A 24,256-nucleotide genomic window follows, 5' to 3' on the forward strand; every position below is an offset into this window, starting at 1 on the left:
ATGTAATGTTCAAGATGAGCTTGATAGAAAGACAAATATTTGTGAAATGCTGAAGGAAAGACATGGTGATTTGAAAAAAAGAATGGACAACTTGGATGAGACTTTGAAAGCAAGAAAGCAGGAGTTTAACAAAAGGAACATGTTATCTACACATCCTACTACTTTTCAAAGAACATTTGCACACAACAAAATTGCACATGGTTTCACAACATATAGAAGAGGTGAATTGAGATATGTCAAACCAATACATGTTAAGGACTCTTCCATTATGTGTGGTTTTTGTTGTCAAAGAGGGCATTTGAAAGGTAATTGCTATGTGAAAAGAAATCTGAACAAAGGGATGAAGTGCATGTGGTTAGTTAGATACAATGCTAACTATTATGGACCCAAAAATTAAAAAGGGTACCAAACACGTTATCTTTTCAGGTTAAAGGATCAAACAAGTCAAAATGGTTTATTGATAGCGGCTGCTCAAGGCACATGACCGGTGATCCTTCCTTGTTCATAAAGCTGAAATCAAAATCAAGTGGAAAGGTAACATTTGGTGATGATGTGAAAGCTAAGACAATTGGAATAGGTGATGTTGGTAAGGATGGTGAAACTTTTGTTCATAATGTGCTCTTGGTTGATAACTTAGGTTATAACTTGCTTAGTGTTAGTCAACTGTGTGATAAAGACTTGTATGTGTTGTTTAAAAAGCATGAATGCATTGTACTTGATTCCAAATATAATGTTGTGTTCAAAGGTAAGAGGTTTAATGACATATATATTGTGATTCTTGATAAAGTTGATTCTTCTAGCTTAAAATGTCTTAAAGCTTCAAATGAAGATCCTTGGTTGTGGCATAGAAGACTGTCATTTTAACATGGATTTACTAAAGGAAATTTCGAAAAAGGAGTTGGTTAGAGGCTTGCCAAAAATTAGTTTTGATAAGGACAAAATATGTGATGCATGTCAATTTGGGAAGCAAACTAAAATTTCTTTTAAACCAAAAATGTGTGTATCTACTTCAAAACCTTTGGAACTCTTGCATCTTGATTTATTTGGTCCCACTCAAATCACTAGCTTGGGAGGTAAAAAATATTGTTTTGTAATTGTTGATGATTATTCTAGATACACTTGGGTGATATTTCTTGCTCATAAAGATGATGCCTTCAAGAATTTTACTTCAATGTTTGCTAAAGTGCAAAATCTGCTTGGGTTAAAAATTGTTAGGATTAGAAGTGATAATGGGACGGAATTCAAGTATTGTGGTTTTCCAGAATTTTGTGATCATAATGGTATAACACATGAGTTTTCTATTGCAAGGACTCCACAGCAAAATGGTGTTGTAGAAAGGAAAAACAGGACTGTCCATGAGACTGCTAGAACTATGTTGAATGAATGTAGGTTGCCTAAATATCTTTGGGCTGAAGCGGTAAACACTGCATGTTATGTGATGAATAGAATACTCTTGAGACCTATTTTAAAGAAAACTCCTTATGAGCTGATTTTTGATAAGAAACCTACGGTTGGTTATTTCAAAGTATTTGGTTGTAAATGTTTTATTTTGAATCTAAAGGAACATCTTGGTAAGTTTGACAAAAAATCTGATGAAGGAATATTTTTGGGGTATTGTGAGAATAAAAGAGGATATAGAGTTTTTAATAGAAGGACACTTGTGATTGAAGAAGCTATACATATAACATTTGATGAAACCAATGATGATAATTCCAAAAGTTTGTGTGAGGATGATGATGTAGGTGTTCGAGAAGAAATGGAAAAGCTATCAATTGGAAATGAAGGAAGTTCTGAACCAGCAGCAACTGAAATGGAAAATGAAGTTCATAATGATCAAGAAGAGGAAGATGAAGACAAAAATGATGATCCACTCAAAGATCTTCCCAAGGCTTGGAAATTTAACCAAAATCATCCAAAAGAGCTTATAATTGGTGATCCATCCGAGAAGGTAAACACTCGTTCATCATCTAGAAAATTGATTGATAATTTTGCTTTAGTTTCTCTTTTTGAACCCAAAAATATCAATGATGCTTTAAAGGATGAAAATTGGATTTTGGCTATGCAAGAGGAACTTAATCAATTTGAGAGAAATGAAGTTTGGACACTTGTTGATAGACCTCAAAATCAACCTATCATTGGCACAAAGTGGATTTTTAGAAATAAGTTGGATGATAAAGGTGTTGTTGTAAGAAATAAAACCAGATTAGTTGCTAAAGGATATGCACAAGAAGAAGGAATAGATTTTGATGAAACATTTGCTCCCGTAGCAAGATTAGAATCTATTAGAATGCTTCTTGCTTTTGCTTGCTTCAAAGGTTTCAAATTGTTTCAAATGGATGTTAAAAGTGTCTTTTTAAATGGTTTTATTGATCAAGAAGTGTATGTGGATCAACCCCCCGGTTTTGAAAATACAAAATTTCCAAGTCATGTGTTTAAACTTTCTAAAGCTTTATATGGTTTAAAACAGGCTCCAAGAGCTTGGTATGAAAGATTAAGTGGGTTCTTGATTGAAAAAGGTTTCAAAAGAGGTATTGTGGACACCACACTTTTTACTAAGCATGTGTTGAATGACCTTCTCATTGTGCAAATATATGTTGATGATATTATCTTTGGTGCTACTAATGAGTATCTATGTAAGGAGTTTTCCACCACTATGCAAAATGAATGTGAAATGAGTATGATGGGAGAATTAAATTTCTTCCTTGGACTTCAAATATATCAAACTCTTGAGGGAATTTTTATCAATCAAGCAAAGTATACCAAGGAATTACTGAAAAGGTTTGGCATGGAGGACTCAAAACAAGTTGGAACTCCAATGTGCACTTCTACAAAGCTTGACAAAGATGAAGAAGGTAATCATGTGGATGAAAAGCATTATAGAGGTATGATCGGAAGCTTACTCTATTTAACTGCAAGTAGACCTGATATTATGTTTGCTGTTTGCTTGTGTGCTAGATTTCAATCGTGTCCAAAAGAATCACATTTGAATGCTGTAAAAAGAATTTTTAGGTATTTGAAAGGTACATTAGACTATGGTCTTTGGTATGCTAAATCCAGTGAGTTTGCACTATATGGTTATTCGGATGCTGATTTTGGAGGGTGTCGTGTAGATAGAAAGAGTACTAGTGGATCTTGTCACTTTCTTGGAAATTCTTTAGTCTCTTGGTTTAGCAAGAAACAAAATGCAATCTCATTGTCTACAACCGAAGCAGAATATATTGCCGCTAGTGCATGTTGTGCTCAACTTTTATGGATGAAGCATACCCTGAATGACTATGGATTGTTGTATGACTGCATGCCTGTATTCTGTGATAATACTAGTGCTATAAATTTGACCAAAAATCCTATTCAGCATTCTAGGACAAAGCATATTGAAATAAAGCACCACTTTATTCGTGATCTTGTTCAAAAAGGTGAAATTTGTGTAAATTATGTTTGTTCTAAAGATCAATTTGCTGATATTTTTACAAAAGCTTTGCCATTAGATCAATTCATTCATCTAAGATCAAAATTAGGAATGTTCGAAAAATCATCATAAATTTTTCATTGCCTTCGGACGTCCGAAAGAGGATGAACGGACGTCCGATGATGTTCTTCAGCCATTTTCCAGATTGCACCTGTTCGGACGCAGCTGTCGGACGCACAACTTCGTTCGGCCGTCCGACAGTGCAACGGCTCATTTTTTTAAAACTACTTTCTTCTTCATTTGCTTCAAACCTTTCCTATTCTATTTCCTCTCGGACGAAAACCCTCTCATCTCTCACTCTCAAATTCACATCATTCTGAGACCCTCATTTCAAAATTGACTCAACCAAAACAGTTCCTGATCAATTGCGAGTCACTTTTCCTGATCATTTCACAAAATCATCTATCACGTCGCACATCCCCAATTTTTCCTCAAAACCCTATCTTTTCATAATCGCTCTGTCAAATCCTCTACAAAGTTTTTTTGTTCCAAAATTTTTGTGCGTTTCACTTCCCTACTGCTGTGTGCATCATTTGCATCCTTCATCACACACATTTCATACAATGGTGAATCTAAGGGGAGGAAAAGTTACTGCCGGACGTAAGCATCCACTCAGGGATGAGGATGAGGATCTTCCTACTGTCAAACGGACATCCAAACGCTTCAAAAGAGGAGCTATCAAGGGTCAAATGTCACGGCCTACTCCACAACCCACTTCTCAACCAGAATCTGGACAGGGGACCTCTTCTCAACCACCTCCTAAATCAGTTCCTCTCCCTCCATTCTTTGATGATGCTGCGAAAGACAAATACGCCTGGATATCCCAGAAGGGTGTCATCCCTCAAAGAACTGTAAACCCCTCTGAATTTCGCTCCATAGGTTTAGATACCATTCTGAGTCTATTTGCTTTCCAGAAATGATCTCATCTCATTTCCATGCCAAATGTCTACTATCCTGATATGCTGCATCAATTTTTTGCCAATCTTAGGAAAGGCACGGATGAAACTGAAATCATGTCCAGGGTAAATGGGGTAGACATACTCTTTGATTCTGATACTGTGAATTCAATTTTAAATACTACCATTGAACGTTTATGCAAAGATAAAGTTGCTAACTTCTTTTCATATGAAGAGCTCCCTACTACTGCTAATCATTTTGATGGGACAAAAATGTTAACCTATTTCAAAAGAAGTTTTTCCTCACCTGCTGATGCTAAGTTGAATGATCTGGCTCCTGTGAATTTAATTGCTTTTTCTATCATTTCAAACCTGCTTGTGCCCACTGATGGGCACAGAACTGATGCAAACAAAATGGAGTTGTATCTCTTTTATTGTTTTCAAGAAAAAATTCGGATTGACTTTGGTTTTGTCATGTGCAAATTTTTACTTCGATATGCTACTGACTCTCGAAGAAAACTATCCTATGGAAAGTTTCTTCAAAAGATTTTTGAGTTTTACAAAGTTCCAATTCTAGGTGTTTGTCCTAAAGAAGCATCTTCTTATGCCTTTACCAAAGCATATTTTGAAAGAAAAAATCTTGTTTTTAAAGATAATCTGTGGGGCATATAAGGGGGCATCATCTAGTGAACAAAGATCTAAGACTGTACATGATCCTTCATCCATTTCACTCACTCCCATTCACCCTAGGAAGTCTACCACTAAAGCATCTTCCTCTTCCAGTAATGAAGTAATTGAGCTTCTTAATGAACTCAAACAGCATGTCTCTTCTTCTAGAACATGGCCTAATGCTCACCATGTCTTCTGAGCAACAAACTGCCTTTTTTGACAAAAAGAACCTTCTTTTTCCTCCACCTGTGGTTGAGGAAGTCTCACATGTCAATGAACCTCGAACCACTGATCCAGGTTCATCAGTTCCAGATTCGAATCCATCAACTCCTGTGACTCCTCATGGCACCTCTACATCAGATAAAGGCAAGGCACCAGTTGAAGAGGCTGCTGAAGATGATGAAGAAACTGAAGAGGAGGATCTTGACCAATATCAGCTCTCTCGGAGGACACCTGGAGCCACTTAGTTCATCATTTAGGACATTTGCATGTTGTTTGTCTCGTTTATGTGTTTGTGGAATTCAACAATGAATATGTTATGTAATGGATATTCTAAGTTTCTTTTGGTGTGTTTTGATGGATGTTCTAAGTACTGTGGTGTAATATAATGGATATTTTTGTTTATGTTTAAGTCATGTGATGTTTAAGTACTGGTGGTCTAAGTATCTTGATGGATGTTATTGGTGATGTTTAAGTACTGGTGATGTTTGCCTATTCTGTTTGTGTGAATGGAATGAATTATTTTTGGTTTGCATTTCTGGATAAGATGTATTTGTGTATAAGATTGATGTTTTTGGTTTGCCCTTTTGTGATGACAAAAAGGGGGAGAGATCTGATTGATGATTGATATGTTGGATTTGATGATGTTGGATATGTTGAATTGATTGATGGTTTAATTAAAATTGGATTTTGATAATGGATTGAACTGGTAGTATGTTGGTTGTAAGTTGCTTAATTGTCATGTTTTTGGAACTCGGTTGGGCAGCCTAGTGAGGGGGAGATTTTCAAATTTTTTTTGATTCACTAAGAAAGGGGGAGTTCTAGTCTATTTAGAAAGGGGGAGTTTTCATTGCAATCAATCAAAATTCATTTAAAACTTTTGTTTTGTCATCATCAAAAAGGGGGAGAATGTTATTTTTGGTTTTGATGATCACAAAAGTTTGTTTATACAGACCAAGAAAGTGAACACCTTGATCAGATCTGTTGGAACAAAGAAAGCATATGTTCGTTTATCTCCTGACTACGTTGCTTTGGATGTGGCAAACAAGATTGGAATAATATGAATGAATTTAGTCATTGTTTTGTTTCGATCAAAGATATTGTCTTTTAAGTATGTCTAGTTTATCATTCTTGGTACTTTGAAATATTTGTCTAACCTTCTTCAAATACAAGTGTTTTTTGTCCATCCAAAAATCAGGTTCAAATATGTCATGAAATACAAAACAACCAAAATGAGAAGCAAAAACAGGACAATCAGGTCGGACGGCCGAAAGGAAACTGTCGGACGTCCGAAAAGATAAAGAACATCAGGAAGAAAGCACCGTCGGACGCTCACATGGAAGCATCGGACGTCCGGAAGGATCGGACGCTTGCCATCGGACGCTCATCAACCGCATCGGACGTCCGAAAAATTCCAAGATAACTTGCTAGCTCTCGGCCCAAGGTCGGACGCTGTGCTGTCGGACGACAAAAACTTATCGGACGTCCGAACCTCAACTTGGCTATCATCGGACGATTGGTTCGGACGATGATTCGATCGTCGGACGTCCGACAGCCCCAACGGCTAGTTGACTCTTCAGCTGCCTTCTATCCGTTGGAAGCATTGATGAAGCCCATTTCTGGATCCCTTTAAAATCAAACTGGTCTGAACCAAGAAAAGGACTTTTGCTCACTTTGTTTACAAGTTCTCAAGAGATATTTTAGCTAGAAAATAGTCTCCAAAGCAGATTTGTATTAAAGTGGTGTGAATTTCTGTTGAGCATTTCTTTTGTGGTTGAAAGGATCTTTAGTGTAGCTTTGTTGAGGGTTTTCTGAATGATTGTAAAACTTCTTAGCTTGACTAAGTAAGGTTTAGGGCAAGGAGGAAGTGCTCCCTCCATTGTACATCTAGTCGATCTTCTTTCATCAAAGAGAAGTTGCTCTTCCTAGTGTTTGGTCTTCAAGTTTGAGGATAGCTTGGTAGACACCTGGTTTGATTCCCTATTTTACTTTTCTGTTTAATAAAATTCTCATTGCTTTTCTATACTTGTTTTTCTGATCAATATTGCTCCTGTCTTCTAATCTACTTGGCTAATCATTACTAGAAAAGAAGGTAAATTTTAATTAAAGGAAAAGTGCATAAATTTGGTTAGGATTTTAATCAACCCAATTCACCCCCCCTCTTGGTTGTCTTTGGGACTTACATCACTCACCTCCATGGCTCAGAAATCATCCATCATATAACATTGACTTGCTCAAATCCAAGTCTTAGATCACAAACTCAAAGCAATCAAACCCTTTAAAACTTCGGACAGCACTTCCCCTAAATTTGCTTACTTTCCCAGCCATCATGGCTTCATTATTTCTTCAGCCAGTCCCAAAGGTACACACACAACAACAAGTTCATCCAATAGCCATTCAGCAAGCTCCAAGTAGGACTAGTACAAGTCAAGCTAGGGAAAGTTCGGAAATGAAAGTTAAGCTCAAAACCAGAAAAATAGCTTTTGACATCCTTTTGCGGTAATGGCACCAAAGGCACTACGATTGTCGGATAAAGGTGTAAGATACACCATTTCGAAACTAAGAGATAGGGCTACAATATTACAGAAGGTCACTCAACCCAGTTTCGAGTGTAACAAGGTCAAAAATGCAAGATACTACACCAGAATCACAAAAATAGATTCACAGAACGTATTCTAGCGGAAACATCATAAATCAGTCTACCTAAGTCCAAATCCAGAAATTCTAAAACCATCTGAAAGCTAAGAAACAGGGCTACAATTCATCAGAAGACCTCAACAACCAATTCGGAAGCATTCCTGACCAAAACAACCAATTACAGAAGCAATTCCCAAATTCGGGTAAAACCAGGACAGCAAGGGGAATTCCGTCTTTTCACAAGCTACGCTGCTCCGATTGACCTGAAATTTTGTAGCCATCTCTAAAATATCATTCTCTACAACTGTCATGTTTTAATCCAAGGCCAAATCATGCATTTTCATGGTCAAAAATGGAAAACTACACGAAAACAGAAATCTGGGCGCGAAACAGGTTTCATGGACAATCAAGGGTATTTCGGTCATTTCACAAGCTACAGTACTAGGATCAAGCTGAAATTTTTCAGGCAATTAGTTTAGACCATTGGCTACAACTTTCATGTTTTGGCCAAAATCTAATTCGGAAAGGGGCATGGTGAAAATTCACAGTCAGATTGGGTAAAATGACAACCCTGTTTGCTGAACTCCTACCTAGACCAGTCTGGGTATTTCCGAATTATCTCAGTATATACAACTCCAATTCAAGTGATTCCAAAGCCATTTGAAATCTAAGATACAAGGCTATAATTCTTAAGAAGACATCAACAACCAAATCGGTAGTATTCCCAGTCAAACTACCCAATTACCAAAGCTGATTACTATTCTCGGATAGAAACAGGGTAGCAGGGGTATTTCGGTCTTTTCATAGGCTACCGAACTCAGATTGGGCGGAAAATTTACAGGCAACTATAAAACATCATTCTCTACAACTTTCATGTTTTGTGCTAAGGCCAATTCGGCCTCTAACCTGGTCAAACAGAAACGGGCAGAATTGAGGAAATGAAACCCTAACTGGAAATTTTTGCATTCAAGTCAGAAATTTTTCACTAAAACATCTCTTTAGTTATCACAAGTCATTAATTTAACAAAATCAAGAACAAAGAAAGGATGGCTAGACATGATACCTTGAAATATCAAGAACTGTGATGGCTTAGGGGTTTTTCTTCCAAAACAACTCCACCAAGAGCTTCAATCTTCCTTAGCTAGCAAGTTTTATGGAGTGGTTTGCAAATTAATCGGTTAAAACTCAAGATTTGGACAAGAAATTGAAGTGGAAGATGAAGGAATTTTCTTTCTTTTCTCTCTCTCTAATTTCAGCCAAAGGAGACAAGAAAATGAATGAATTTTGGTCAAAAATCTGATTTTATTAAAGTTACCAATCTTGGTCAAAGTCCAACACCTTTTTGATTAGCCAATCACAATTAAGCTTAGGAACTTCATGGAACCTTTAGGAAGTCTAGCAATTTATGATTAACCAAAAGTCACACTATGGGCCCAACTTCTTTTAATCTTTACAATTAATTCCAATGAGTTGTCAATAATATACCGCATTTACCACACTAGCGGGTCCCACATTCATAATACACTTCAAAATTAACGTGGACTAACTTGGATCAAGAAAATGATTTGAAAACTATATTTCCTTATAAAAATGTATAGAAAATTAATATATTGAAGAAAACAAACTTATAGACAAGAAAACAAAATAATGTCGAGAAAATATATAAAAATTTTCGGTTTCTCACACTCATACTTTTCGGGGCATCACACTTATCATATTATGAAATCATATTGAAGACACTTTGCAATAAACCTCAACCAAAAACCATAGCCAAATATTCCTGGATGAATAGGAAAAGATTGCCCCTTATACCATTTTCGAAGGGGCAAAACTTTGTGTACACTCGGTCTATGGGCCTATTTGTAAACCGAACGATGGCGAAATTGCCATGTCCTGACAATCCACTAGAAACATTCAGCATAGTCCTTGCTTGACCTCTTTATCTTCTAGAACTCCATGAATATAGAGAATATTGTCACATCTGATCAGAATCTCTCCAAGATTTCCAGTAAACTGCCCCTCAATATATTCCTCAGCATTAGCTTAGCTGCAAGCTCATGTATGAGTCCACAGAGGCAAGAAGACCTTTGTACTCCATTGCCCACTTGAGCTTTACCATAACAGGCTCTCCAGTAAGATTGTTCAGGAAAGGTTTAGGATTAATTGGTACAGTAGCCATTATAGTTGACTGGGGATAAGTGGAGCTTATCTATCACCTTGTTTGACTTCAACGCTTTGCACTTTCGTCTCTCTCTCTCTCTCTCTCAATTTTTGTAAATTCCTCTTTTGAAATACATACAAGTACAAATCAAAATCTAATAGCAACAATTTTTTAAGCTAGGTTTCCTTTTGCTTTCTTGCCAACCTTCATCTCAGCCTTGTAAAATTTCCAAAAACCCCAGCTCCATGTCTTCAATTTTCTTTTTCTGTAATTTCTAATTGGATTTGGTTTGTTATTTTGTCTTTATTTTTTGTTTTCCTTAAACAATTTGACGGGATATTTTGTATCAATGCAAGTTTAATTCCGATTTTACACCCGTTGGACTGCAAGTATACAGGTCGCAATTGTAGTACAAGATGTATATCGGGTCGATCCCACGAGGAGCAATTCAAACAATTACTAAGCCCTTATTTTCTCTATTATTTAGACTAACAATTAATTTGAGCAGAGAAAATCTAATGCTGTAATCTACAAATCTAATATACAAATCTAGTTTAACAAATGCTGAATGCAAATAGAGAAATTTCACTTAAGGAAGATTCTAGGGATGTAGATTCCACTTATGGCATAAACAACACAAATGAATGGATTTACTTCTTGCTATTATTCTTGCTTAACCAGAGATTCATTTCCAAAGTTTCCAAGTCTCATTTTCATGATGAAATGGCCTAAAGCAATATAGATTTCCCTATTTTCATGGTGAAATACTACTACTACTCTGTTTTATTTCATGAAATGCTAAGTAATCCACCTAAGTGTATCTCTATTTTCATGAACATACAACTCAAGCTCTACTCATGTGTTTCCATTGTTATTACCAATTCTGATTGAACAATAACAACTATAACCAAACTATTGGTGATCAATCAATAGCAAGTAATCACAGCTACACAAGTAGACAAGTTAATACAAGATATAACAAGTGTAAATCACATTCAATTTATACTATTTAGCCATAAGTTTCATCTACTCCCTAGATGAAGAAAGTTAGCTACTCATGTATGATTCAACAATCAGAATCACAAGTTTATTGCTGCAAAACATCATACAGTACAAGTATAAGAAAGATGAAAGAAAGCTTAGCCAACTGAAGGTGAAGCTCTCTAATTCCTGCTATGCTCTTGCACAATCTGATTACAAGTGAAAAACTCCAAAGACAAAATGCTTCTCCAAGACTCCTAACTAGAGAGAAACTTGTTACAAAATGAAAAACTAGCTACGTATGGTCATCACCTGCTTCTCCTCTGTGTTTCTGCATAAAAGGTGGAAGAAATTCCATTCCTCTCACTTCATAATTTCCTCCACTCAGATTTTGTAAAAAGAAGTCAAAGATATGATATTTCCTTTTGTCCATACTCATTTGGTCTTCTCTTTTGTTGCAGAAGCATGTGCCACCGATTTCTGTCCCTCAAAATAGCTGGAAAGTTGTGAAAAAGGTAAAGAAAAATGGCTGTTGCACTTGCTGAGGAGAGAGACAGATCTGAGCCTTGGATCCGAGGAGTGAAAATGGATCCGAGCTCGGATCTTCAGGATCCGAGGGATTTCATAATGGATCCGAGGTCGGATCGTCCTGACCTCGGATGCTCTCCGCCAGAAGTACAGACGAGGGTTCGGATCCATTTTGTGCACACGGATCCGAGCTCGGATCCGTGTTGACCAATTTTCAGTTTTTCACTTCTTCTCTTTTTCTACATTTTTGCTCCTAATTTCTTGTGTACTTTGTCCTCTGGATGACCCTTACATTTCTTTGAACTTGTGCATGAATTTCATACATCAATTACCTTCACAAATTCACAAGATTAACGCATTAATTCACTCATTTATCAATTTTTTGAAACCTTAATCAATATTTAAGCAATTATCACCAAAAGAGTTCAAATATGGCTTAATCTTCTCAGAACATACCAAAAATTAATGCCAAATTCATACAAAATGTACGTTAAATATTCACTTATCAAATTCCCCCACACTTGAATCATTGCTTGTCCTCAAGCAAATATATATATATATATATATATATATATATATATATTTTTTTTACAACTTACTTCAACTATTTTAATAGATAAAACAATATACGTACTTTTGTCAAATTTAATTCCTCAAAAACCTAGAAACCAATCATTATGCCATTTCTCAGATTACACTAAATACTCATAATATTTAATTAAATAAAAATAATTATGCCTTAATTTCAACAAATTCAAATCAATTCTCTCATTCTATCCTAATTTCACAAATAAGTAAATCACATAGTCAATTTTATGGCCTTCCTTATCCCAAAACTTATCAATTTAGAGGGATTTATTCACATTTCTTCTTATTTAAATAATGAAAATGTCTTTTTACGCGAAAATCAACACTTTTAGGTGAAAATTCCCGGTTACTCAACATTTCACTTATTTAAATTGCTAAGCATACTCTTAATTCCAATACCTTTTTACGCGAATGTCGACATTTGTAAATGCCAACCCCCGGTTACTCAGTATATGAATCATTGGAGTAGAAAAATAACAATTTTTTTATTTTTTTTTATGATATAATTTCTTTTTCCCTCTAAGTATAATTAAAGGAAGAATTTGGCCTTGTTTTTGACTATATCAATCACTTACTTATAAAATTAAGTAAAAATGATAAATCTCATTAATTTTGCAAAATTCTAAGCATAATTTTTCTTATTTAACCAAATATACTTTCTAAAATGTAAATATCCTAATTGCATAATAATTCATTCCAGGCCAAATAAGAACTAAACTTTTCCAAAATACACATAGCATTTTATCCAATGGAAGAATTAGACACTTAAAATTTTAACATTTTGGCCATTTTTATGGAAGAATTGTAATGAAATATTGGAAAATATTTAGAAAAATTTTGACAGAGTTTCCCCATAAAAATGGATGAAACTCCCTGCCAACAACCTCAATTTTCACAAAAATTATCCTCATGACTATCTCCACATATAATTCCAACATTTTTAAGCCATAAACAACTAAAATCATGCATTTCAACACACAATCACCCATAAGATAAGTAATGCCTCCCCCACACTTAAAATCTACAATGTCCTCATTGTAGAGGAAGGTAAAAGAACTGAAACTTCCCTCAAAATAGGTGGTGATGCCGTTTGAATCTTTTAATCATCACGCTCATCCATTTTCTGTCCAAAATGAGACAACAAGGGTACCAAATACCATAAGTAGCACAAAATGATTTAAATTAAAGAAAAATAAAAGCTACAAAGTTTGTCTTAACAAAAGAAAAGAAAAATAAAGAAATAAAAGGTCTAATGCGCTAAAAAGCATCATGGCTGCTGGGAACGAGGGTCTACTGCCTCCTCGGCTCCATGAGGACCCTGTGAGGTACCAATATGGCCCTCCTCCTGATGAGGTGTCGGTGTAGGGGACCGTCGAATATGAAAATGATCCTCGATCGCACGAAGACGGCGATCATGTCGGTCGAGTCGCTCAGTCATCATCCGTTCCGTCTGGTCAATGCGCTCGACGACTCGCGTCTCCATACAGCAAATAGCATTGAGAAGCTCTTGCCACTTGGAGCGCGATTGAGGAGGTGGTCGTGGAACCGAAGGAGGAAGAGTCTGCTGTGCCTCCGTCTCTTGAGTTTCCGCTTGTGGTTCAGTGTGAGGCGGAGGCTGAGTGGAAGTCGATGTTTCTCCTGTGTCCCGGACCAAAGTAGTTCCAAAATCAGTAGAAATACCCAAGGATTTGAGTAACGAATCATTTACCTCCTCGGCCGACCTAGTTACCACAGCTCTCTCGGTTCCAATGGGAATCTTGAGCTTCTCAAAGATGAGGGATAGCAGGCGAGGAAATCCAAAACAAGTCTCGCCGGCCCTCATACGAGCTGTGGTTCGCATATAGCTGATGATAATGCTGGGTAGAGGAATACCAGTCAACTGCCTACCCACTCCATGTATCATTTTATCCAGAAAATAGAGATCGCTATTTCGGATCTCCCGTTTGCCACTCTTTTTCGGTACCACATTGAAGGCAAAAAGGTAGAAAATCAGGTGGTACCGATGCTCGAAGGAGTCGGCATATACCGTGAGTTTTTTCGAACTTCCTCGCTCACGGTATTGACCCTTTAGCCGTCCCACGGCCTCTCCCACTTCCCAAGGGTCTCGAGCTTTGAACTCCTTGGTCAATTTGACATCTTCGCCTTCATCTTTGAGTTTGATGAATTGTCTCAATGTATCGCGATTGAGAGCCACTCTTCTTCCTCGAACCCACGAGACGATGAGGTTGCCACTGTGACTTTGTTTATTTTCTACATTGGCGTAGAATTCCCTGACCAGATTGGGATAGTAATGTTTTGGCAAATTTAGTATAGTCTCCCATCCGAGTCGCTTAAATGCCGTGGAGATGTGGTAGTGTGCATCCACCTCCGGTGCCAAATGTTTTTCAACGATAATCTCTTTGTCCAAACCAGCCTCGTACCACTGTTGATTCTCGAGCGAGGTGAAACGAGTGGTATCATAGTCAGGAAGTGGCTCGTCACGGCTAGTGGATGCAGTTTTCCGGAGAGATCGAGGTGGTGATTCAGGCGAAGGGGATTCTTCCTCAGGCGACTCCTCATGCACAGAAGGTGTATGTTCTTCACTTGACGATGGTGTAGGAGTACGAATACGAGCCCTCCTTGTACGAGCCATAGCACCTATAAACAAGATGAGTATTTATTAGAGACGATAGAAACTCTCTCATACATGTTAAATAAGAATTTAAGAAAATTTCGGCAGAGTTTCCCCTTGAAAAAGGGCTAAACTCCCTGCCAAAATGTACCCAAAATTAAACAAATAAACTTCCTAACAATTGTCAAATCCAATTCCCACACTCAGAAAGGATATTAGCAGTAAAGAAATCATTTCATGCATATTAAGTGCAAACAATTTTAAATTATATCCATTTGCAAGAATGAACACTCAAACACTTGAGAATATCTCCAATCCAATTCATAACACTCGTTAACACTTAAGTTAACGACATATGAGTCCCAATTAATCCAAATACTAATTATTTCAAGTAAAAGTGGTTCAATGTGCTTAATTTGATCGGGAACACACACTTTTACCCAATGGCCTATTGCTCTAGCATATCATTTTCAATTGGTATAACAGTGATTTATACCTCTCTGAACAAGTTCATATATTCACAGAAAGCAAAATTCACAAGTTTAAACCACTAACATGCTCAAGCCCAAAAATTGAGAAGGAAATCTCAAAACTATCACCAAATCCATAATTCTCACACAAATAAGCATGAAAATAATTATAGCAACTGATTTGAGCACAATGTATCACAATTATATCACGAATTTGCAACAATTAAGCTATTAGCAAAATATATTGAAAAACTAAAAATATACAAAAATGAGAGATATAAAATGTCACAGAAATTCGAAATGTGTTACCTCAAATAGATGGAGTGATGATGGAGGATGATAATGATGGAAAAATGGAGAACAACCAAGCCCAAACGCGACCTCAAATTGCAAGATTTCAATTCGGCCCTAATTTGCGTTTTGAAGATCAAAACCCCTCAATTTGATGTTTTTGATTTCAAATTGTTAAGGGTTAATGCTCAGAAGAGGTTAGTGAAGGTTTTTGTTGTGAAAAATTGGGAATGTTATGGATGAAATGGAAGATTGGAGGAAAGGGAATAGGGTTTCGAAGAGAGAGAAAAGGGAAATCTGGAAAAATGAGGAACCGAGGCCTCGTTTCCTTTCTTATCGTGAAAGGATCCTCGGATCCTTTCTGGAAGGGCTCGGATCCGATAGGGCTCGGATCAGCCCCAACAGAAACACAGACGAGCCCTCGGATCTGTCTGGGTTGGAATGGATCCGAGCTCGGATCTATGGATCCGCGGTCGGATCTGTCTTGGCTTTTAGGATCCGAGCTCGGATCCTTGTGTCTCTGCAACAAATTGCAGAAACTGCAATTTTTTCAAACTTTTTCTCCCTTTTTCGGCCAATTCCAAATTACACATTGGACATCCCTTTTCTCAATTCCAACGTCCCATGCACATGTAATATACCATAAACATAATATCCAACCTCTCAAAACACAACAAACACATCTACATTGAAAATCGAGGGGTGAGGTTCTTTGATCATTTTTGCATTTTTACACTAACATGGCATTTTTGAGCATTAAATGTATATCAAATGAGTCCATGAGCCTTTATAACCATGATATCACCAAAACTCACTTAAATATACTTGAAATGCACAATGTATGTATATGCATGGGAATTTTGAGCACTTAAAACACAATTTGGTAAGAAAAACTCCCTTTTACACATATTCTTCAAGTGCACCTCCGAGATGGATGATAAAACTCCCGTACCTCCTACAAACAAGTGAAATACATCTAATTAGTCAATTAAATCACACCAAAATGTAAGAAACACCTAAAAACACACAAATACACTATTATTATTGGGTTGCCTCCCAACAAGCGCTTTTGTTTATAGTCGTTGGCTCGACAATCCTATAACTTCTTTAATTCTCCTTTGCATTTCCTAAGGAGTAAATTACCCCTTTAGGAACTTTTTCTCCTGCCAAATAGAGCTTCAATCTTTGGCCATTTACTTTGAATGGAGCACCATTTTCTCCTTTTATTTCCACTGCTCCATAAGGAAACATGCGAACCACTTCAAATGGACCGGACCATCGAGACTTAAGCTTTCCAGGAAATAATTTAAGCCTTGAGTTAAACATCAAAACCTTTTGCCCTTCTTCAAAATGCTTAGGGAGGATATGTTTATCATGCCAAAATTTCACTTTTTCTTTGTAAATCTTGACATTCTCATACGAAGTCAACCTCAATTCCTCCAATTCGCTTAACTCAAGCATTCTCTTTTCACCTGCAGATTTAAAATCAAAGTTAATTGCTTTAACAGCCCAATAAGCTCTATGTTCTATTTCCACAGGTAAATGACATGCTTTCCCATAAACAAGCTTATATGGAGACATTCCCAACGGCGTTTTAAATGCCGTTCTATACGCCCATAAAGCATCTTCAAGCTTGTTTGACCAATCCTTTCTTGATCGGTTTACTGTTTTTTCCAAAATGATTTTAATTTCCCGGTTGGCCAACTCCGCTTGTCCATTAGCTTGAGGATGATAGGGGAGTGACTTTTTATGCCTGCACCCATATTTAAACAACAAAGTGTCAATAGCTTTATTACAAAAATGCTTACCTTCGTCGCTTATTATTGCCTTTGGGACTCCAAACCTACAAAATATGTTCCGTTTCAGGAACTTAAGCACAACTTTAGCCTCATTAGTTTGTGAAGGAATGGCCTCCACCCATTTAGAGACATAATCAACTGCTAAAAGGATGTACTTGTTATTATATGAGCTAGGAAATGGTCCCATAAAATCAATGCCCCAAACATCAAATAACTCAACTTCCAAATATGTAGTCAAAGGCATTTCATTCCTTCTTGAGATATTACCGGTTCTTTGGCATTGATCACAACTTTTCACCCAATTTCTAGTATCTTGGTGCATAGTAGGCCAATAAAATCCAGATTGCCATATCTTTGCTACAGTCTTAGTAGTACTAAAATGACCTCCCGTTTCAAGAGTATGACAATGCATTAAAATGCTATGTACCTCCTCCTCCGGAACACATCTTCTAATTATTCCATCTGCACAATGTTTGTAAAAGAATGGTTCCTCCCAAAAGTAATGTTTAGCATCATTTAAAAATTTTTTTCTTTGATGAGAATTCAAATCATTTGGTATCACTCCACTAGCTATAAAGTTAACTAGATCAGCATACCATGGTGACTTATAAATTGCCATTAAAAACTCATCTGGAAATTCTTCTTTAATGGGCAAATGGTCATCTTGCTGCATGTTCTCCAGTCTAGAAAGATGATCTGCAACTAAATTCTCAGATCCTTTTTTATCTTTGATCTCCAAGTCAAATTCCTGCAACAATAAAATCCATCGAATTAATCGCGGTTTTGCATCTTTCTTATTTAACAAATACTTGAGTGCTGCATGATCAGTATAAACGATAACTTTAGATCCTACTAAGTACGATCTAAATTTATCCAATGCAAAAATCACTGCTAGCAACTCCTTCTCTGTTGTTGCATAGTTACTTTGAGCTTCATTTAACATTTTACTTGCATAATAAATGACATGAAGTCGCTTATTATGTTTTTGCCCAAGAACAGCCCCAACTGCAAAATCACTTGCGTCACACATTAATTCGAATGGCAAGCTCCAATCCGGTGATGCTATGATAGGTGCGGAGACAAGTTGCTTCTTTAACCTATTAAAAGCAAGTAAACACTCATCAGTAAATTGAAAAGGAACATCTTTTGCAAGTAATTCACATAAAGGTTTAGCAATCTTGGAAAAATCCTTAATAAACCGCCGATAGAATCCCACATGTCCAAGAAAGCTACGAATGCCTTTCACATTGGTTGGTGGAGGCATTCTCTCAATAACCTCTATTTTGGCTTGATCAACCTCAATACCTTCTGAGGAAATTTTGTGGCCTAACACAATACCTTCACAAACCATGAAGTGACATTTTTCCCAATTGAGTACAAGGTTTGTTTCTTCACATCTCTGCAAAATTAGATCTAAATTGTTAAGACAATCATCATAAGTAGATCCAAATACAGAAAAATCATCCATGAAGATTTCCATAATTTTCTCATTAAAATCAGAGAAAATTGCCATCATGCATCGTTGGAAAGTGGCCGGTGCATTGCACAATCCAAAAGGCATCCTTCGAAATGCAAAAGTACCGTAAGGACAAGTGAATGTAGTTTTCTCTTGATCTTCTGGTGCAATGACTATTTGATTGTATCCTGAAAAACCATCCAAGAAACAATAAAATTCATATCCGGCCAATCTTTCTACCATTTGATCAAGAAAAGGAAGAGGGAAATGATCCTTCCTAGTAGCTGCATTCAATTTTCTGTAATCAATACAGACTCGCCAACCAACCACAACTCTAGAGGGAATCATTTCATCATTTTTACCATGTACTATGGTTATCCCCCCTTTCTTTGGTACTACATGGATAGGAGAAATCCACACACTGTCAGAAATTGGAAAAATTATACCTGCATCCAACCATTTAAGGATTTCTACTCTTACCACTTCTTTCATGTTTGGATTTAACCTTCTTTGAGTCTCAACCACTGGTTTAGAATTTTCTTCCAATAAAATCCTGTGCATACAAATAGTTGGACTAATTCCTTTGATATCAGAAATTGTCCATCCTATAGCCTTTAAATGCTTCCTTAAAACACGTAAGAGCTTGTCTAATTGTTCCTCATTTAATGCTGAATTTACAATCACAGGCAATGTCTCTTTTTCTCCAAGAAACGAATATTTGAGGTGCTTAGGCAGCGGCTTTAGCTCAAGCTGCGGTGCTTGCTCACATGATGGTGGAGGTAGCCCTTTGCTCAGTCCTAACGCCTCGTATGCATTTCTCCTTTTATAAGGAATTTGTGCCTGCAAAAATTCAGTCATTTCTTCAATCTGTTCCTCTTGTATACCTATACCATTAAGACAAAGTTCAAGAGAATCATTATCAAGATTTACTTGACTCATTTCTAATGCCAATTCATCACATATGTCAACCGAATAAACATGGTCGGTAAAAGAGGGATATTTCTCTACTTTACTCAAATCAAATTCCACTTCCTCTTCACCGATTTGAAACTTAAACTTACCTCGTTTGACGTCTATTATTGTACCTGCAGTGGCCAGAAATGGTCTACCAAGTATAATAGGTACATTTACATCTTCCTCCATATCTAAAACAACAAAATCGACAGGAATAATAAATTTCTGCACTTTAATTAGCACATTTTCCAATATGCCCATTGGATGTCTAATAGACCTGTCAGCCAATTGCAAGGAAATGTTAGTACGCTTCAACTCTTTCAACCCCAATTGCCTAGCCACAGTTAAAGGGATCAATGACACACTTGCACCAAGGTCACAAAGTGCTTTAGAAAATTCTACATTACCGATAGTGCAAGGAACTGTAAAACTCCCTGGATCTTTCAATTTGGGTGGCAATTTGTTTTGTATGATTGCACTACATTCTTCTGTTAATGCAATTGTCTCACTGTCTACCAACTTCCTTTTCTTGGTCATTATCTCCTTGAGAAACTTCGCGTACGAAGGAATCTGCAAAATAGCATCCACAAAAGGAATGTTAATATGTAATTGTTTAAAAATGTTGACAAATTTCTCAAATTCTTTGTCATTTCTTGAAGGCTTCAATCTTTGAGGGAATGGCACCGGTGGAGGAATTGGTGTTGCATCTTCCATTTGCAGTTCATTTTCCTCTATCTTTTCTTTCCCTTTTTCTTCCTTGCTTCCCTCTTTTAACTCACTCAATTTCTTATTCTCTCTTTTTTCAAACTCTCTTCCACTTCCAATTACTGGCGGCTCAACTAATTCCTTACCACTACGGAGGGTTATGGCCTTCACATGCTCCCTTGGGTTCACTTCAGTTTTGCTAGGTAAATCCCCTTGGTTGCGATTATTAACCGCATTGGCAATTTGGCCTAATTGGACCTCAACATTCCTGTACATATTGGTGAGTTGGTCCATTCTTCCCTCAATTCTTTCAAACCGTTGAGTAGTGGCACTAGCTAACTTTTCAATTTTATCATTTGATGCATTGGCTAGCTTTTCGATTGCCAATTCCCAAGCTGGTTTGGACTCATGCAGTGTTTGCTTTTGTTGAAAACCTGGTGGATTAATTGGTCTTTGTTGGTTCCCTTGATCTTTCCATCCAAAATTCGGGTGATTACGCCATCCTGGATTATAAGTATTGGAGTATGGATTGTTTTGGGGTGGACGGTTGTAATTGTTGAGATATTGAACCTGTTCACTGCTAGAACACATAAAATCATCATGATCTCCGCCGCAAATGGTACAACTTGCAACAACTACTCCTTGATTAGAACTATAACCAACTTGCCTATTAAGCATCTTAACCACATTATCCATTTTTGCACTTAACATATTCAAGGTATCTACTTCAAGCATACCTGCGGTTCTCCTTGAATTACCTCATTCGTTTGCCCATTGGTAGTTGTTAGCAGCCATTTCTTCGATCAATTGCTGAGCTTCCTCAGCTGTCTTTCCCATTAAAGCTCCTCCCGCTGCTGCATCTACATGTGTCTTTGTTGGTTAGGTGAGACCATTGTAAAATGTTTGGACTACTAGCCAATCGGGTAGACCATGATGAGGGCATCTTCTTTGCAATTCCCGATAACGCTCCCAAGCTTCATACAATGTCTCTCCTTCCTGTTGAGAGAAACTTGTTATATCCATTCTCAATTTAGCAGTTTTTCCAAGTGGAAAGAATTTATTAAGAAAAGCCTTAGCTAATTCATCCCAAGTAGTAAAAGTATTTGGAGGATGAGATTGTAGCCAAACCTTAGCCTTGTCCCTTAGTGAAAATGGAAACAATCGAAGTTTAATCGCATCTTCACTAACACCATTAAACTTAATTGTATCACAAATTTTAAGAAATGTTGACAAGTGAGAATTTGGATCCTCAGTAGCATTACCTCCATATTGAGATTGTTGTACCATTTGAATCAGTGATGGTTTTATCTCAAAGTTATTAGCGTTTACCGTTGGTCTTACAATGCTAGTTTGAGATCCTTGTGCTCCCGGTAAAGCAAAATCTCGCAGAATTCTCCTATTTGATTCATTTTCTGCCATTTCTTCCTCAAATTGTAATTCTATCAGGATATCTTCTATTGGCTGCCAAACCTCTTATTCCTCTTGATGTGATGTATTCCTCCTTTGTCTGCGTAATGTTCTTTCAATTTCCGGATCGAAATGTACAACTCCTCGATTTGATCGGTGCATACACTACAAACAAAAACAAGAGAAAATTTTTATACTTTTAATTCAACAACTTGAATAAAGATAATGAAATTTATCTAAATTAATAGAGATGATGAGGCCCTAATATTGCCGCTCCCCGGCAACGGCGCCAAAAACTTGACGGGATATTTTGTATCAATGCAAGTTTAATTCCGATTTTACACCCGTTGGACTGCAAGTATACAGGTCGCAATTGTAGTACAAGATGTATATCGGGTCGATCCCACGAGGAGCAATTCAAACAATTACTAAGCCCTTATTTTCTCTATTATTTAGACTAACAATTAATTTGAGCAGAGAAAATCTAATGCTGTAATCTACAAATCTAATATACAAATCTAGTTTAACAAATGCTGAATGCAAATAGAGAAATTTCACTTAAGGAAGATTCTAGGGATGTAGATTCCACTTATGGCATAAACAACACAAATGAATGGATTTACTTCTTGCTATTATTCTTGCTTAACCAGAGATTCATTTCCAAAGTTTCCAAGTCTCATTTTCATGATGAAATGGCCTAAAGCAATATAGATTTCCCTATTTTCATGGTGAAATACTACTACTACTCTGTTTTATTTCATGAAATGCTAAGTAATCCACCTAAGTGTATCTCTATTTTCATGAACATACAACTCAAGCTCTACTCATGTGTTTCCATTGTTATTACCAATTCTGATTGAACAATAACAACTATAACCAAACTATTGGTGATCAATCAATAGCAAGTAATCACAGCTACACAAGTAGACAAGTTAATACAAGATATAACAAGTGTAAATCACATTCAATTTATACTATTTAGCCATAAGTTTCATCTACTCCCTAGATGAAGAAAGTTAGCTACTCATGTATGATTCAACAATCAGAATCACAAGTTTATTGCTGCAAAACATCATACAGTACAAGTATAAGAAAGATGAAAGAAAGCTTAGCCAACTGAAGGTGAAGCTCTCTAATTCCTGCTATGCTCTTGCACAATCTGATTACAAGTGAAAAACTCCAAAGACAAAATGCTTCTCCAAGACTCCTAACTAGAGAGAAACTTGTTACAAAATGAAAAACTAGCTACGTATGGTCATCACCTGCTTCTCCTCTGTGTTTCTGCATAAAAGGTGGAAGAAATTCCATTCCTCTCACTTCATAATTTCCTCCACTCAGATTTTGTAAAAAGAAGTCAAAGATATGATATTTCCTTTTGTCCATACTCATTTGGTCTTCTCTTTTGTTGCAGAAGCATGTGCCACCGATTTCTGTCCCTCAAAATAGCTGGAAAGTTGTGAAAAAGGTAAAGAAAAACGGCTGTTGCACTTGCTGAGGAGAGAGACAGATCCGAGCCTCGGATCCGAGGAGTGAAAATGGATCCGAGCTCGGATCTTCAGGATCCGAGGGATTTCATAATGGATCCGAGGTCGGATCGTCCTGACCTCGGATGCTCTCCGCCAGAAGTACAGACGAGGGTTCGGATCCATCTTGTGCACACGGATCCGAGCTCGGATCCGTGTTGACCAATTTCCAGTTTTTCACTTCTTCTCTTTTTCTACATTTTTGCTCCTAATTTCTTGTGTACTTTGTCCTCTGGATGACCCTTACATTTCTTTGAACTTGTGCATGAATTTCATACATCAATTACCTTCACAAATTCACAAGATTAACGCATTAATTCACTCATTTATCAATTTTTTGAAACCTTAATCAATATTTAAGCAATTATCACCAAAAGAGTTCAAATATGGCTTAATCTTCTCAGAACATACCAAAAATTAATGCCAAATTCATACAAAATGTACGTTAAATATTCACTTATCAAATTCCCCCACACTTCAATCATTGCTTGTCCTCAAGCAAATATATATATATATATATATTTTTTACAACTTACTTCAACTATTTTAATAGATAAAACAATATACGTACTTTTGTCAAATTTAATTCCTCAAAAACCTAGAAACCAATCATTATGCCATTTCTCAGATTACACTAAATACTCATAATATTTAATTAAATAAAAATAATTATGCCTTAATTTCAACAAATTCAAATCAATTCTCTCATTCTATCCTAATTTCACAAATAAGTAAATCACATAGTCAATTTTATGGCCTTCCTTATCCCAAAACTTATCAATTTAGAGGGATTTATTCACATTTCTTCTTATTTAAATAATGAAAATGTCTTTTTACGCGAAAATCAACACTTTTAGGTGAAAATTCCCGGTTACTCAACATTTCACTTATTTAA

The 24,256-nt window shown here is 36.6% G+C and overlaps 1 protein-coding gene and 1 non-coding gene across 2 annotated transcripts; one reads left to right on the forward strand and one right to left on the reverse strand.

The window, feature by feature from the left end:
• Positions 1-21,190: 21,190 nt before the first annotated feature.
• On the reverse strand, positions 21,191-21,850 carry LOC140035689 (uncharacterized). The gene is made up of 2 exons (XM_072077016.1): positions 21,361-21,850; positions 21,191-21,291 (listed from the first exon to the last, which is right to left on the reverse strand). The coding sequence occupies exons 1-2, from the start codon at positions 21,848-21,850 to the stop codon at positions 21,191-21,193; spliced, it is 591 nt and encodes a 196-aa protein (XP_071933117.1).
• LOC140036073 (small nucleolar RNA R71) lies at positions 21,357-21,463 on the forward strand. Its single transcript, XR_011839958.1, has one exon. It is a non-coding gene; the product is annotated as a small nucleolar RNA R71 (small nucleolar RNA).
• Positions 21,851-24,256: the final 2,406 nt, after the last annotated feature.

This window comes from Coffea arabica, chromosome 2c (assembly GCF_036785885.1).
Source record: "Coffea arabica cultivar ET-39 chromosome 2c, Coffea Arabica ET-39 HiFi, whole genome shotgun sequence".
NCBI classification, from domain to species: domain Eukaryota; kingdom Viridiplantae; phylum Streptophyta; class Magnoliopsida; order Gentianales; family Rubiaceae; genus Coffea; species Coffea arabica.